At 37.2% G+C, this 18,185-nt stretch overlaps 1 protein-coding gene across 4 annotated transcripts in view; it reads left to right on the top strand.

Moving 5' to 3' along the window:
* RDX (radixin) overlaps positions 1-18,185 on the top strand; it is a 96,329-nt gene that overhangs the window by 8,156 nt on the left and 69,988 nt on the right. Inside the window, exons 2-3 of one of the 4 annotated variants that reach the window (XM_011926685.1) lie at positions 10,064-10,139; positions 17,226-17,309. In XM_011926685.1, coding sequence (XP_011782075.1) covers positions 10,128-10,139; positions 17,226-17,309 — 96 coding nt within the window. In that variant the 5' untranslated portion in view covers positions 10,064-10,127. Of the gene's footprint in view, positions 1-10,060; positions 10,140-17,225; positions 17,310-18,185 lie in introns of those variants that run through there. The other 3 variants (XM_011926688.1, XM_011926686.1, XM_011926687.1) reach the window with 3 other exon arrangements.

Genomic DNA, 18,185 nt, shown 5'->3' with positions numbered 1-18,185 from the left:
CAGACGCCCGCCACCTCACCCGGCTAATTTTTTTGTATTTTTAGTAGAGACGGGGTTTCACCGTGTTAGCCAGGATGGTTTCGATCTCCTGACCTCGTGATCCGCCTGTCTCGGCCTCCCAAAGTGCTGGGATTCCAGGCTTGAGCCACCGTGCCCGGCGATAATCTTTTAATAACCAGAGTGGGTGTGTTTATAACAAAATGTCCTGGTGAGTACATGGAATAATGTGGATACATGAATGCAACATTAGGACTCTTGTTTTTTTTTTGAGACAGGGTCTCACTTTGTCACCCAGGCTGGAATGCAGTGGCATGATCTCAGCTCATTGCAGCCTCTGCCTCCTGGGTTCATGGCGATTCAACTGCCTCAGTGTTCCAAGTGGTTGGGACTACAGATGCACACCACCATGCAGGTCACCACGCCTGACTAATTTTTATATTTTTAGTGGAAACGGGGTTTTGCCTTATTGGCCAGGCTGGTCTTGAACTCCTGACCTCAAGTGATCCACCCGCCTTGGCTTCCCAAAGTGCTGAGATTTCTGGTGTGAGCTACCGCATCCAGCTAACATAAGGACTCTGAGTGAAAGGGAGAATGGGAACATAGAAAATCTCAGCTGTGGTTAATTGACTTTAGATCCCTTTGGCTTGGATTAAATTTTCTTAGCCATTGTGAGGACGCCTGATAGTTAAGCTGTTTATAGGTTCTAGACTTAGAAAAACTGTAAAAACTTAGTTTGGTTATTTAGCAAAGTTCGTATATATCACCAGAAAGCTTACTATTTATATCTAATCAACAAGCAGCATGGTAATTACAGTTATCATTAAGTATGTCAGATTATCTGGCCTTTAATTTGATTGTCAACTTAATTGAAATTATTGAAACAGTTTTGGATAGAGATGGTTAAGGCTTGAATTTGGGAGGCCTGGTTGTAAAGAGTTTTTTTTTTTTTTTGAGATACAGTTTTGCTCTTGTTGTCCAAGCTGGAGTGCAGTGGCACGATCTTGGCTCACCACAGCCTCAGCCCCCCAGATTCAAGTGATTCTCTTGCCTCAGCTTCTCAAGTAGCTGGGATTACAGACATTCGCCACCATGCTTGGCTAATTTTGTATTTTTAGTAGAGATGGGGTTTCTCCATGTTGGTCAGGCTGGTCTTGAACTCCCAACCTCGGGTAATCCGCTCGCCTCGACCTCCCAAAGTGCTGGGATTACAGGTATAAGCCACCGCGCCTAGCCGTAAAGAGCTTTTTTTCTCCCCATGTTCATGTTGGTTCTCTCTTCTTAGTGATGCTTATTAGCTTGGTCATTTTACAACATAAGAGAGGAAACTATTGCCCTTGACACTAATCAGCAGAAAAATTTAAATGTGTATTATGTGTAAGATTAATTCAACAAAATCAACAGACATTTTGAGGCCCAACTCTGAACCAGGCACTGTATCAGTTTTTCTGAAAAGGGCGTTCATATCTAGAAAATTAGAAGCTTAATTTTTTTACGGTAATAGAACTTCCATATAGCCTCATTGACTGTATTAGAGAATATTGTCTAATTATAAAGACATGTAAGAAACATATTGACTTTGTTCTGTTTTGAAAATAAGCTATAATATCTGATGTTTCAAAGTACATCAAGGGTAGAATTATTTGTGAGAATTATTTTGTGTTTGCTTCTTTCCTGTTATATAAATGACTTTCATGAACCTATCTTTATTTTCCCATTTCTAAACATTTTTATGTGAATGTTTAATGTTTTCTTAAGAGTGAAATGAGGAAGTTGAACTGGATTTAGCTTTCTTACCTTTTAGTATTTAATAATTGCAAATGATAGGGTATTATTTTATTTTCTGTTCACCTTAGGAACCATACAGATATGATTTTGCTTTTTAAATGTACAAAATTCTTAGAAGAGATCCTAAATTCAGTGTAAAACTTTGGTGTTAATATTGCAGTTCAGCTTTATAAATTTTAGAAATTTGTTATGCATTTTCAGTAACATGTATATTACTCAAATGTTGAATATTTCATTTCCTTGAAAATATCGTTAAACCAGAAATCATTTCTACATGAGCAAGACTTAATATCTTACTTAAAACTGCCTCTCAGCCTTACAGGAATTCCACTTACAGAGATGATCATACCAGTTATTAATGTGCGCTTAAAACATCTTTAGAGGTAGTCTCTTGACCTGATAACAATAGAGGAGAGAGCTTTAGTAGCTTACTTCTTGAAAAGCCCTAGTAATTGTTTGGTATGAACTTGTCTAGAATGGTATCTGAGAAAAGTAGAGTAAGATAATCAAAAGAGCCCAAGACTAGGATTTAAATGAACTTCTGTCTTTGTTAAGTAGCCCCCTGACATTGAACAAGTCATTTATCTGAATCTTAATTTCTTTTTTAGAAGAATGAGAGATTGTAACACCTGTCTTGGGCAGGAAGGGGGAAGGCAGTTATTGTGAAGATTAGGAAATACAGGCAGAATGGAGAGTGAACATTCTACAAATGCTCCCTGTATTCACTACCCTTCTTGCTTTTGGCCTTATTTCTTTACTTGCAAAATGGAGCTAAAAATTCTTGTCTTCTTTGCTTCACTTAGGGAAGACACGGAGTTATATAGATAAAAGTGCATTATTATTTGTTATTAAATTTATTAGCACTGAGCTGACAGCATAATAATCATAATTCTTTGTGTATTAAAGGCTTTAAACCTGGGGACCTATGACCTTGAATGGGGAAAAAGTTACATCTTTATTTTTACATTTTCTTCTATTATGAATATAGACAACATTAGCATTAGCAGTACAGTACCAGAGACTGTGTCTGTTTTTTAATTTAATTTTTGTTTTTTATAGAGATGGGATCTCACTCTGTTGCCCAGGCTGGAGTGCAGTGGCACCATCACTCCTGGGTTCAAGTGACCCTTTGGAATAGCTGGGACTACACATGCGCATCACCACACACAGCTACTAATTTTTTTGTTTTTTGTAGATTGCCCAGACTTGTTTTGAACTCCCGGCCCCAAGCCATCCTCCTGCCTTGGTCTCCCAAGGTGTTGAGATTACAGGCATGAGCCACCACACCCAGCCCAGAGACTGTTTCTAATACAAACAGTAGATACTTTTGTAATACGTTAAAGCTGTCTCAAAATAAGTTACTGTTACTTAAAGTATTAAAAAAAGTATATATATTAGTGTGTTTTTTATGTTTTGATAATTATATTCCAGTGTAATTGGTTTCTTTTGTAATTTTCTGTATTTTGTGCATGTATTTTATGCATTTAAAAATACTTTTCTTGGAAAGAGTTCATAGGCTTCACCAGCAGGGCCCATGCAGGAAAAATAAAATGATTAAGAACTTCTTTAGTAGATTCCATTATTGTGTTGATTGGACTGCCAGAGTTGCCTTATTCAGTTTATACTGTTCTTTGTTGTGCTGCTTTCTCCCAGTAAATTGGCAGAGGAGTTCTCTTGGAATATTTTGGTCTCTGGAGAGATAACAATTATGTTCAGAGGTCATTTCTAAGTCTGAAAAGGCAGAAAAAAATTAAAATAGTTAAAATTAGGCTTAGGAAAAAGAGTATCTCAAAAGTAAAATCAGGCAATCTGCTATGAATTATTGATGCTTCAGTGCAGGCACTGCATGGACTAGACTTTATAACACCTGTTTTACCACCTGACAGGTCGGAGTCTTGTGCCACTGACTTAACAGAGCTCAATGTGTTAAGCGTGAGGCTATTTTTCCATTGTGTTGGGTAGAAAGGAGACTGAGGGTTACCCTCAGAGTTAAAAGACAAAGGAGAGAATGTTTATTGTGGCTATTTTGTCTCTAATGTGTGGCAGTGTGTTTGAGTACTTATTCATATGAGTGGTTTTCTCGAAATGGGAGACGTTTGCTGGCTGGCAGCACCTCTCACGACTTGCTGGGTTTGTTGCTGCCATGACTGCACTTTTGTTGCTTTTGGAGGAGTAGGTATGGAAAAGAGGCAGGGCAAGACCACTTTAAGACATTTAAGAGTGGGAGAAAATTAAGAATTTAATTTAATTGATTTAATTAAGTTTAAACCAATAAACTTGCAGATTAAAATTAAGAGAATTAAGAGTGGGGAGGAGGGAGTAAATTTTTATGAGGGAAGAGTGGAAGTATACAAGTATTTGATATATAAATATGTATTTGATATATAATGGTTTAGGCAACTTAGTTTTTATTATTATTTTTATGCTATTTTTTAATACAGGAAAGGAAAGATTTGAAAGACCAGGTTTTGTTTCAAGTTAGAGATAGAACCCTAGGATATGCATCTAGGTTTCTTTGTTTTACATGTGACATTTTATGAAATTATCTATTCTGCTACTAATAGATGCCAGTTTCAATTAAAAGCATACTAATATATTCATAGACTAGAAATGTCTTTTTTTTTTAGAGATAAAGTCTCTCGCCCAGGCTGGAGTGTAGCGGTGTGATCTCAGCTCATTGCAGCCTCTGCCTCCTGAATTCAAGCGATTCTCCTGCCTCAGCCTCCTGAGTAGCAGGGACTGCAGGCATGCGCCATCATGTTCGGCCAATTTTTTATTTTTACTAGAAACAGGGTTTCACCATGTTGCCCAGGCTGGTCTCGAACTCCTGACCTCAAGTGATCCACCTGCTTCAGCCTCCCAAAGTGCTGGGATTACAGGCGTGAGCCACCATGCCTAGCTAGAAATGTCTTATTGAGGTTAAACAATATTCTCTTTTTCTTTTGAGATGAAGTCTCACACTGTCACCCGGGCTGGATTGCAGTGGCACGATCTTGGTTCACTGCAGCCCCCGCCTCTCAGGTTCACGCGATTCTCCTACCTCAGCCTCTCGAGTAGCTGAAATTATAGGCACAAACCACACCCAGCCGATTTTTTGTACTTTTAGTAGAGACGGGGTTTCACTGTGTTGGCCGGACTGGTCTCGAACTCCTGACCTCGTGATCTGGCTGCCTCAGCCCCCCAAAGTGCTGGGATTATAGGCTTGAGCCACCGCGCCCGGCAACAATAGTCTCTTGATATAAATATTTTCCATTAATAACTGAATTGGTATAAAAACTTAGGTTTTAATAGCATTTGTACATAGCTTTGTCCTGAAAAATTTAAGGTAGAATTTTTACATCTGTGTGTTATATAAGCTAATAAAAAATATGTATAAGCAATTTCATGAAATACGTTTTTGAAATTCTTATCTCTGATTTTTAAAATTAGAAACTTAACAAAACTCTGTTAAGTACTAAGTGTCTGTGTATCCAGACAACCATTTTTAATAATACCTGTGTTGTTCTGTGTTGATGGATGGGTAGTTACATATTCTGCCTTTCCACTTTACCTTACCTAAATGTTCACACAGTTTGTTTTAATAATACCAAAAAACAAATAAAAAATCTCCCACAACCCCGGAGTAGTCCATAATGTTATCAGATAGCGTCAACATTACTTTGGTTATTGTAATCATTGGCTATTGTAAAAAATGCTGCTGTGAATATCTTGATACAGATTACTTTCTTTTATATTTAGTTTGGGGGAAGAAATATCTTCTAGGAAATTTATTACAAAAGCAGAATTTCATATTGAAGAAAGCTGTATAGCTTTCGTTATGTATTCTCTACTTTATAGAAATGTGGAGCCAATATATGGTGATACTTACAATACTTATCTATTTGTTTGCCAACATTGTTTGTCAACCTTGCCATGAATAATTAATATTTATTTTGCTGGTTTAATGAGTATATCGTTGGTAAAACACTTGTAGTTTTAATCAGTAGAACATTGGTGTGTTTTTTTAATGTAAGATTTGTTGGCGAAGTTTCTTATTGAACTGTTTACGGAGTGGAATCTGAGCAATATCTTTATATGTTTAATCATTTGATTACTTTGCATAACAGCTTTATTATACTGTTGCAAATTTTTCTGCTGGTTTTTATTTTGGTATTTATTTTACCTATGTAGAGATTTAAAATAAAATACATTTATGTGTTTTTATTATAACCTTTATATCTTTCTTAGTCATATTGTGTTATTCTTCCAAAACTAGAATTTTTTTCAAGTATCTCTCTTTTTTTTTTTTTTTTTTTAAATTATTTCTTAAAAAACACAGACACGGGGTCTTGCTATGTTTTCCAGGCTGGTCTTGAACTCCTGGGCTCAAGCAACCTGCCTGTCTCAGGCTCTCAAAGTGCTGGGTTTGCAGGTATGAGCCACTGCTCCTGCTTTCTTTTTGAGAAAAATATTAACTTACTTACATTTTATTAAATGTCATTGTGAAGTTATGGGTCCAACTTTAGTTTACTTATTTAGAATAATTCTGTTTTTTCATTGTAAGAAATTAGTTTTTTAGGCTGGGCGCGGTGGCTCATATCTGTGAGCATTTTGGGAGGCTGAGGCAGGCGGATTATCTGTTGTCAAGAGTTCAAGACCAGCCTGGGCAACATAGTGAAACCCCGTCTCTACTAAAAACACAAAAATTAGCCAGATGTAGTGGTGCACGCCTGTAATCCCAGCTACTTGGGAGGCTGAGGCAGGAGAATCGCTTGAACCTGGGAGGTGGAGGTTACAGTGAGCCAAGATCGCGCCACTGCACTCCAGCCTTGGTGACAGAACAAGACTCCATCTCCAAAAAAAAGAAATTAGTTTATTACAAAACCTCTACATTTTCATTTTACAAGTTTACAGATTTCATTTTAGTTCTTCGAGCCTGTTGATATTTTAGAATATAAACATTCTGGTCTTTTCATTCATTCCTTTTTTTAAAAAAAGTGATGGTATTCTATGGATTTTTTTTTTAATGTTTTATTTTTCAGATTTTAGACAGAGTCCTGCTCTGTTGCCCAGGCTGGATTGTAGTGGCATGATCATAACTCACTGCAGCCTCAAACTTTTGGGCTCAAGCGATCTTCCTGCCTTAGCCTCTTGAGTAGCTAGGACTACATGTGCACTCCATTATGCCTGGTTTATTTTTATATTTTGTAGAGACACTGTCTCTCTGTGTTGCCCAGGCTGGTCTTGAACTCTTGCCCTCAAGTGATCCTCCTGCCTTGACCTCCCAAAGTGCTGGAATTATAGGTGTCAGCCACCATGCCTGGCTACTATGGGTGGTTTTATTACCTACCTTTATACTTGGTGGTTTGTGAATATCTTCCTATGTCATTTAGTATTTTTCTATAACATGTTAATGGGCTGCATTGTGATCCTAAGATATACCATGATTGATCCTAAGATATACCATGATTGACCTAGCTAAACTCCCAGTTTTATATATACTTTTATAAATTGTACTATAATTAGTCTTTGTAGTTGTAGCATTATACATATTTGCTAATATTTTCTTCAAGTATATTTCTACAAATGAAATTAGCAGTCTTTTCATATCAAAAAAGAGGAAGACAGGCTGATATATTGTAGAACTCTGGATGCTAGGTGTCAAGAGACTTGTAGTTTGGCCATTTATTGCTCATGTAACTTAGGACAAACCATTTTAGCTTGGGATAAAACTTTTAGTGATCGTATTACTGATTGAAACAAATGCTTATGTAATCCAAACTACTATGATTCAAAAAATTGCCAAGTTTTGATGCAGACACACGTCTTATATATGTGTGAAGAATTTGAATAAAATCGTTCTATGAAATGTGAGATGAAGCAATTTTGCTGAACCAATAGGTTATAGCTCATTTTTTGTTTGTTTGTTTTTTGAGACGGGTTCTTGCTGTCTCACCCAGGCTGGAGTGCATTGGTGATCTCAGCTCACTTCAGCCTGCACTTCCCAGGCTCAAGCAATCCTTCCATCACCATGCCTGGCTAGTTTTTTTTCTGTTGTTTGTTTGTTTGTTTGTTTTTTGGTAGAGATGGGTTTTGCCCTGTTGCTTAGGCTCCTCTCAGACTCCTGGGCGCAAGTGATCCTCCCACTTCTCAAATTGCTAGAATTACACACGTGAGCTATTGCGCCTGTCCTGGAGGCTATTTTAATCAAGACCTGAGATGATAAGACCTGAACTAAGGCAGTAATAGTAGTTGGGATGAAAAAAGGGTATAGAATTTAAAAACTGGACTGAAATACATTTAGGTTCATGAAAGTAGGTGAGTGTAGATGGGAATAAGCTAGGAAATGATGAGAATTAAGAAATGAGGGATTTATACCTCCAACAGAATTTCATTGCCTAGTGGTTCGTGCCTGTAATCCCAGCACTTTGGGAGGACCAGGCCGGCGGATCACTTGAGCTCAGTTTGAGACCAGCCTGGCCAACATGATGACACCCTTTCTCTACTAAAAATACAAATACTAGCTGGGTGTGGTGGTGGATGTCTGTAATCCCAGCTGCAGAGGCTGAAGCAGGAGAATTGCTTGAACCCCGGAGGCAGAGGTTGCAGTGAGCTAAGATCGCACCACTGCAACCTCTGCACTCCAGCCTGGGCGACAGAGCGAGACTCCATCTCAAAAAAAAGAAAAAAATCTCAGGAGGAAGTTTCCTCTGAAGAGGTTTATTGGTAATCAATTACTTGTGATTGAGTAGAATTTGGGAAATGGCCTTACCTAAATTTCATTTTTATTACAATTTATAGAGAATTTATGTTTTATTAGTTATGGCATCTTTTCTTTTCTTTTTTTTTTGGAAACACAGTCTTGCTCTGTCGCCCAGGCTGTAGTGCAGTGGGACAATCTCGGCTCACTGCAGCCTCCACCTTCCAGGTTCAAGTGATTCTTCTGCCTCAGCCTCCTGAGTAGCTGGGATTATAGGCACCTGCCACCATGCCCAGCTAATTTTTGTATTTCTGGTATAGATGGGGTTTGATACAGTATGTTGATATACTATATCTGGTATGATATAGACCATGTTGGCCAGGCTGGTCTCAAACTCCTGACCTCAAAAGATCCTCCCGCCTCGGCCTCCCAAAGTGCTGGGATTACAGGCATGAGCCACCATGCCCAGCCTTAGTTATGGCATCTTAAACAGCAATCAGTAACTTTTTTTGTTTGTTTATTTGTTTGTTTTTAAGACAGGACCTTGCTCTGTTGCCCAGGCCAGAGTGCAGTGGTATGATCACTGCTCACTGCAGCTTCAGCCACCTGGGCTTAAGCAGTCCTCTCACCTTGGCCTCCCAAAGTACTGGGATTACAGGTCCCAAAGTGTTGGGATTACCTATGTGAGCCGCCGTGACTAGCTGAATGCATGTTGTTAGTGTGCAGAGTTTTGCCTGTTTCATACACATTGGGTGAATAAAATGTTCATATTTTTCTTTATTCATATTTTCAAACTTACAAGAAGAAAAAATAAGCCAGGTGCGGTGGCTCATGCCTGTAATCCTAGCACTTTGGGAGGCACAGTTGGGAGGACTGCTTGAGGCCAGGAGTTTGAGACAGCCTGAGCAACATAGGGCAACCCTGCCTCTACGAAAAAGTAAAATAAAAAGACTAGCTGGGCATGGTGGCATGTGCTCATGATCCTACTTACTTGGGAGCCCAAGGCAGGAGGATTACTTGAACCTGGAAGGCTTAGGCTGCAGTGAGTTGTGATGTCACCACTGTACTCCAGCCTGAATGTCAGAATGAGACCCTGTCTTTAAAAAAATAAAAATTAGTTTCTTCCATTTTTTTGTAGATTACATTAATCAGAATTTCCTTTTGTTTTTGGCAGTACAGAAAAAAAACATTGAAAAAGTATTCTTGAGCTCTTCAGAATCTGAATCCATCTGTCCTCACTTTTATTGTTCCTTTCTCTAACATCCTGGATACAGAGATGAGCCTGACTCAGAGAGCGAGCTTCTGGGCCCTAAGCAATGATGTTTCCTTGTTCTTTGTTGTCTGTAATTAAATTAAAACTTCTGGTAGATCAATGTGTTTATACCAAGTTATTTGAGATGTGCGGTATTTTTAATATTGGATTTTAGTCTTTTTAGGGAATGTGCAATGCTAGTAGAAGACATTGAAAATTTGAATGAAATCACTCCTTGTTACTTTAAATCCACCTTTTCAAATATTTTAATTTATATCTTATGCAAATTATAGTTAAAACAGAAACCTTATATAAAAAGATAATACATTATGCTTTTTTTTTAACAGAAAGTGACAACATAATTCATAGAAGTGAAGATTTTTTAAAGAAGGTAACAAAAAGAGAAAGAAAATGCCAAAACCAGTAAGTGTATTTTTGTTACATTTGACAATATCTACATAGTAAGATATCATTAAATTCGTTTTGGAACAAGGCAAAGAATGTTGGTAGAGTTGTTGGAAGAAAAAGGCACTGATATTACTGTTGTTTTTAAATTAATGTGACCAGAGCATAGTATTATGTGGTCATGAGTTCTAAGGTCAAACTAAGTTCTTACCTTGGTTCTGCCACTAATCTGGGTGACTTTTGTTAATTTAGCTCAATCTGTCCAATTTTTAATTTCCTTATGTATAAAATGGGAATATAATTAGTTACCCAAGGGAGTATGGTAAGAGTTAGAAGAATCTGATATATATATTTAGTGCCCAGTAAATGGCAACATTGTTAAATGGGAGGAAGTAATGAGAGGTCAGAAAGATCTATGAATTTTAGTTTTCTCATAATTCTAGTTTACATGCAATTGATACCCATACTGATATTATATAGTCTTAGATTTTTTTATTTAAAGGTATACCTGTGATTATTTTACTTAGTTTTATAGTTATTTGGTTCTTCTTGACTAAAGTTTATTCCTTTATTCTTAAGGTGTAATTGTTCTTTTCTTAATCTAATAAAGTAAGTTGTTTTTGTTTTCTGGAATGTTTCTTTTGGCCAATTATAATTTTAAAGAAAGTCATTAGTTATCATTTTTGGGATTTTCTAGCATGGATAACACTTTGGAATGACTGAAAGACTCAGCAGGTCGCAAAGTGTGCTTTGTTAGAGGGAGAGAAGAATTAAAAAAAGGCATAAAGATCAAAAAGAAAATGTCCTATTTGCAGATGACATGATTGTTTCTGTAGAAAATCCTTATAAATCTACAAAACAATTACTAGAACCAATAACTGAATTTAGCAAGATTGCCAAATACAAGATTGTATTTAAAAAAATGGCCTTTTAAATATAAAAGTAGTTTGGTTATTTAGTTTGGTTATTAAAAAACATGACATACTTACTAATAAAGGTACAAATGCTGTACAAGATCTCTACACTGAAAACTAGCTATAAGAAATTAAAGATTTAAATATATAGAGAACTATAAAATATGTATACAGATCTTTATAAAGTTGTATTAAGATGTCAGTTCTCCATAAAGGTTTTCATAAATGAAATTCAGTTCCAATCAGTTGAATCCAGGCAGTCTTCTTTGATTAAAATTGACTAGCTGATTCTAAAATATATTAATATATGGATATGCCAAAATGTGGACAGAATAACTAAAGCAATTAAAAAACAAAAAAAGAAAACTTACACTCCTGAATTTCAAGGTTTGTTCTTAAGCCACTAAATAAGACGTTGAGGTACTGATGAAAGAATAAATAGATTAATAGAATCAGTGAAGTGAAAATACACCAACACACATACATACACATATGTATTCATTAGATTTTTGACAATGCTGTCACACAATTTAATGGAGAACTATAATTATTTTCAACAAATGGTATTGACACAAAGGGTTATCCATACAGAAAAACATGAACATTGACTGTTGTCTCACAATTTACAAACATAAACTCAATGGATTATAGACCTACATGCAAAAGCCCAAACTGTAAAACATCTAGAAGAAAACATAGGAAAAAATCTTTGTGACCCTGGAGTAGGTGAAAGTTTTTTATATGATACACAGAAAATTTGAACCATTTAGAAAAAGTTGGATTTAATCAAAGTTAAAAACTTTTGCTCCTGAAAGATAGAAATAAGAACATGGAAAGACAAGACAATGAGAGAAAATAATTGCCATATAAAGTTCTTTTGCGGTTCAATAATAACACAACTCAGAATTTTTTTTTTTTTTGTGGGCAAAATATTTGAGCAGATATTTCACAAAAGAAGCTATATTAAAGGCCAGGCATGGTGGCTTATGCCTGTAATTCCAGCACTTTGGGAGGCCGAGATGGGAGGATCACTTGAAGTCGGGTTTGGGACCAGCCTGGCCAACGTGGTGAAACCCCATCTCTACTGAAAGTACAAAAATTAGCCAGGCATTGTGGCGCGTTCCTGTAGTCCCAGCTACTCGGGAGGCTGAGGCAGGAGAATCACTTGAATGCAGGAGGCGAAGGTTGCAGTGAGCCCAGATCGCACCACTGCACTCCAGCCTGGGTGACAGAGTGAGACTTGTCTCAAAACAAAACAAAACAAAACAAAAAAATAACAACAACAACAAAAAAGACCGATAATAATCCAGTGTAGATAAGGATGTGGAGCAGCTGTGACTTTATTGTATTTCTGTTAGGAATGTGAACGTTGACAGCTAATTTGGAAAACTCTTTGCCAGTATAATTGAGTGGAGAGTGTTTATTGTTCCTTAAAGAGTCAAAATTATTATATGGAGTTGGATATCAATTGTGTGTTGTTGATTCATTAAAGATTCTAGAAGTATAGAACTTGCCTTGTAGAGGAAACAACTCTTGAAGCTAGATAAGTTTCAGAATGTGGAAGTTTTTGGATTTTAGAACGATGAATATATAATATATTATGTGCATATGTCATTATATCATGAAACTCCCATCAAGGTCTATGGCATCACCTCTAAAACACTGATATTTTTATAGTTTAATGGGTGAATAGTCGCTTGAAATGGAATAAATTAATTTACTACAAGTGATAGTCTTGTATCACCTCATGTCAGATTTTTGCTCAAAATTAACTCATCTTCAGGTGTCAGTGCTTTTAAGATGTCAAAATTATGCAATAGGAACTGTGGACCCATATTTACAAGACTCACAAAGCCATAATGATCTAGAAGAAAATATCTAACAAATGAGTAAAGTGATTTATATGGAGCAAATTACAAGCGCTTCTTTCAAAAGATTTTGAAAGTCATTAAAGAAGATCTAAGTCAATGTACAGTGAGAAAACCATAGTTGTGTATAGAGTCTATATTAATAAAAATGTTAATTCTTACCCAAAGATACTGAAGAGTTTCTTGTTGTTCCAATACTAAATCATAAATGGTGTATTTTGTAAAGTTCACAGTTTTTTTTTTTTTTTTTTTTTTTTTTGAGACGGCATCTCACCCTGTCGCACAGGCTGGAGTGCTGTGGCATGATCTCGGCTCACTGCAACCTGTGCCTCCCAGGTTCACGCCATTCTCCTGCCTCAGCCTCCCGAGTAGCTGGGACTATAGGCGCTCACCACTACGCCCGGCTAATTTTTTGTATTCTTTAGTAGAGACGGGGTTTCACTGTGTTAGCCAGGATGGCCTTGATCTTCTGACCTCATAATCCGCCTGCCTCAACCTCCTAAAGTGCTGGAATTACAGGCGTGAGCCACCACGCCCGGCCTGTATGGAAGGATTTCTTAAGGATGACAAAAAAAATTGGCCAGGCACAGTGGCTGATGCCTGTAATCTCAACACTTTGGGAGGCAGAGGCAGGTGGATCACTTGAGGTCAGGAGTTCGAGACCAGCCTGGCCAACATGGTGAAACCCCGTTTGTACTAAAAATACAAAAAATAGTCGGGCATGGTGGTGCATACCCGTAATCCCAGCTACTTGGGAGGCTGAGGCAGGAGAATTGCTTGAACCTGGAGGGTGGAGGTTGCAGTGAGCTGAGATTGCGTCACTGCACACTAGCCTGGGCGACAGAGTGAGATGCTGTCTTGGAAAAAAAAGATGGTAAAAAATTGATACCTGTGTGTAAAATATTTATAAATTCAACATTGAAATTAAGTATGTCAGTTTATCATAAAGGACACTATGAAGACAGTAAAATGACAAACCACAATATGAGAGGTTCTTTTGTAAGAAATAACTGACAAAGGATCAGTATCAAGAATATATAAAGACTTCCTAAGTAAAAGTTAGAAAAAACAACCCAATAGGAAAATAAGCCATATGTGTGAACATTCAAAGATGAGAATGAGTGGTCAGTTAAACATACTGTATTAGTTTTCCATTGGTCTGTGACAAATTACCACAAATTTAGTGTTATAAAACAGCACCCATATGTTATCCCATAGTTCTGTAGGTTAGAAGTCTGGGGTGATGTGACTGAGTTCCCTGCTTCAGAGTCTTATAAGGCTGAAATCAAGGTGTAACTTACTCTGCAACCAGCCAGATAAATTGATTAGCTTAGGTCCTCCTAGATAATCTTCCTGTTCTAAAGTCAGCTGATTAGTAATCTTAAGTACTTCTGCAAAATCCCTTTAATCATGTAATGCACCATAATCATGAGCATGACACCAGGAGCCATCTTAAAATTCTGTATGCACGTGCCATATACAGAAATATGGACTTCATCAGCAATCGAGGATCCCACTTTAAGACCATATTGAGATACCATTTTCTGCTAACTGAATTGTCAGATAATAAATCTGATAATGCCTACTGTTCCTGGAAATATGGAACAGCAAGAATTCTTATTCAATGCTTACGGGAGTATACGTTGACACAGTTACATTGTCCAATTCAGCATTATGTGGTAAAAGTACAAGGTGTGCACACTTTATTACTCAAGAATTCTGACTATATTCTGGGGAAATTCTGACACTCGGAGACATGTACAAGAATGTTCATAGCAGTATTGTTCTTAATAGCCAAAAAATTGGAGACAGTGTTCATTGACAGTAAAATGGGTGAATAAATTTTTGTTTGGCCACATTCAGACTGTTGCATAGCAGTGAAAATTCTAATTACAAAAGCATCAGTGAATCTTAGAAACATATTGTGAAAAATTAAACTAGTATAGTGCAATTTTAAATAATTCATTGAAGTAAAATACACATACCAAATGGTATGGGGGTCCCAGCCACCCAGGAGGCTGAGGCGGTAGGATCGCTCGAGCCCGGGAGGTTGAGACTACAGTGCACTAGGATTGTGCCACTGCGCTCCAACCTAGGCAACAGGGAAAAAAAGTGTGTAGTTGATGAATTTTCATAAAGTGAATATACCCGTGTAAGCATTGCCTACATCAAGAAAGAAAACTTGATCAACAAGTTTTGTACAGTTATAATACAGCTAAAAATCAAGAAAAATGAAGCTATTTTATATATAGATAACATATATTTATGTTAGAACCATTTTTTTTTAAAAACAAGAGAATAACACGAAATTTAGGTTAGTAGTTACCTGTTGGTATTTACAAAGAAGAAATACAGTGATACATGCAGCATTATTTACCATTACTTGTTATTCAGTTGGATGGTAGATTTATGGGTTTCATTTTATTCTTCTTCATTGTTTACATATGATACATGTTTTGTATATATCATTTCTTAATAAGATACAGTTTTAGAAAAGAAAAAAAATTATTTTAAAGAAGGATGAATCTGTAAGATTTGATTACAGAAGTTATTCCAGGTGAAAGCTATAACGTGCTGAGGTTGTGATTGTTCGACATATGGGGAAATAAGTCTGATTTAGAGTTTTTATAGTGTGAGTTACAGTTAGAAAGATAAAATGGCACAAGCTGTGTCCTCGGTAAACCTACAGGCTGATGGAAAAAGATACATAAAAACAAATGCAGTAATACATATTAATATAAAATTTTAAATACAGTTGTTACAGAAACAATGTCAATAGAAATCGCTACAGGTTTATACTGGTTAAAGGAAAAGTAAAGATTGTTAGAAAATAGATACAGAAACAGCAAAGGAAGTATGGGAAAATTAAAGGAGAAATAATAAAAGATAAAATAATTTAAAAAGCGAAAAAGATGTATTTGGATCATGTGAAGAATTCTAGGTGAAGATGCTATTCTGTGGTAAAAATTATTTTAGTAAGACATGTTAAGTTTTTGAGAGTTTTTGAGATATTAGAAAGGTATTTACACAATAAAATTATTATTTAAAATAGAGTTTGAAGCGAGGCATGGTGGCACACGCCTGTGCTCCTAGCTACTTGGTAGATTGAGGTGGGAGTACAGGCTTGCGTCCAGGAGATCAAGGTTGCAGTGTGCCGTGATTGTACCCATGAATGGCCCCTGCAGTCCAGCCTGAGCACAACATAGTGAGATCCTGTCTCTAAAAACAGCAAAAAATAGAGTCTAGCAAATAAAGCACTGTAGATGAATGCTTTCCTAAAGTGAAGAATGTATTTACAGTATGAATAAAATGAAATCTGATTTTTATGTTGAAAGAAATACGGAGCCGGGCGCGGTGGCTCAAGCCTGTAGTCCCAGCACTTTGGGAGGCTGAGACGGGCGGATCACAAGGTCAGGAGATCAAGACCATCCTGGCTAACACGGTGAAACCCCGTCTCTACTAAAAATACAAAAAAAACTAGCCGGGTGGCGGGCGTCTGTAGTCCCAGTTACTCGGGAGGCTGAGGCAGGAGAATGGCGTAAACCCGGGAGGCGGAGCTTGCAGTGAGCTGAGATCCGGCCACTGCACTCCAGCCCGGGCGACAGCGCGAGATTCCGTCTCAAAAAAAAAAAAAAAAAGAAAGAAAGAAATACGGGATAGTGAATCACATTCAAAGAATTTGGAGTTAGACCTCAATTTAAATACCTGCTTTGCCTTTTTGTTTTTGGAGGCAGGGTCTTGCTCTGTTGTGCAGGCTGAAGTTCAGTAGTACAATCATAGCTCACGGCAGCCCTCAAACTCCTAGGCTCAAGTGATCCTCCCAACTCAGCCTCCCGGAAATAACAGGCACATGCCACCACATCCAACTAATTTTTAAATTTTTCATAGAGACATAGTCTTGCTGTGTTGCCCAGGCTGGTCTCAAACTCCTGGCCTCAAGAGATCCTCCCACCTTGGCCTTCCAGAGTGCTGGGACTAAAGGTGTGAGCCACCATGTCTGGCTCTTGCTCTGCCTTTTAATAACCATGTGTCCTTAGGTGAATGATGGAAACTCTTTGCATTTCTATAGAAATAAAAGTAATATCTCCTAGTATTATAGCAAGCGCTAAATGAGAGTATGGAAAGGCCATAGCTTAGTGTCCAGTATATGTTAAGTATTCAATAGATATTCCTAAATGAGGACTTTATAAGCTCTTTGTTTTTCAAATAGATTTTCTTATGATTAAAATAACTTTATCACTTTAATAAAGAAAATCATAGAAGTTTTCTCATGCCTAATGACTTCTCTTTTCTACTTATTATTCCTTTTATTTTTATTGCAGATCAACGTAAGAGTAACTACAATGGATGCTGAGCTGGAATTTGCCATTCAGCCCAATACAACTGGCAAACAACTTTTTGACCAGGTATCATTTAACTGCTTGAAATATGCAACTTTTGACACCATAGTGTGAATGTTGTTGCATACTTTCTCTGTTTTTCTGTACTTTTGCTGATAATCCAACAGTGTACCACTTCGAATTTTTCATAGTGGCTCTTCAGATATCCCTACTGCAGCAGTAGGGATATTCTTTATTCTTTCACATTCCTACATTTGTGGACGAGGACTTCTTGAAAATAATTTTCAGCAGGCATTTATTTAACTTCTGTGAGAATCATTGTGATGGTGACTAAAAGGAATTCAAGGATAATCCACAAAGTTGTTGAGTGAAATGAGTAGGAATCCTGGGCAGAAGGAACAGCAGGAGTGAAAGGCACAGGGAATTACAGGTTGAGAGCATCCCTTATCCAAATGCTTGGGACCAGAAGTGTTTAAGATTTTGCATTTTTTTAGATTTTGGAATGTTTGCATATGTATAAGAGATATCTTGGGGACGGGACCCAAGTCTAAACACAGAACTCATTTATGTTTTGTGTATAGCTTATATACATAGGCTGAAGGTAATTTCATAAAATACTTTACATAATTTTACACATGAAATAAAATGTATACTGAGTTTTGACTGCGACCCATCATGTTAGGTCAGGTGTGGAACTTTGCACTTGCAGAGTCATGTTGGTACTGAAGAAGTTTCAGATTTTGCAGCATTTTGGATTTTGGATTTTTGGATTAGGGATGCTCAACCTGTGTAGGCTATATGGAGATTACTAGCGACAGTTTGGTGTCATAGGTTCATAATGTATGAGACAAAGGTTGGGATATGGAGGTCAGGTATCCGGTATATTAAGGAACTGGGACTACTCATCTTTCTTCTCAGTCTTGAGTGCACATTAGAGTCACC

Source organism: Colobus angolensis, unplaced genomic scaffold (genome assembly GCF_000951035.1).
Source record: "Colobus angolensis palliatus isolate OR3802 unplaced genomic scaffold, Cang.pa_1.0 Scaffold7, whole genome shotgun sequence".
Classification (NCBI taxonomy): Eukaryota; Metazoa; Chordata; class Mammalia; order Primates; family Cercopithecidae; genus Colobus; species Colobus angolensis.
This window is presented reverse-complemented; position numbering and strand designations above follow the sequence as displayed.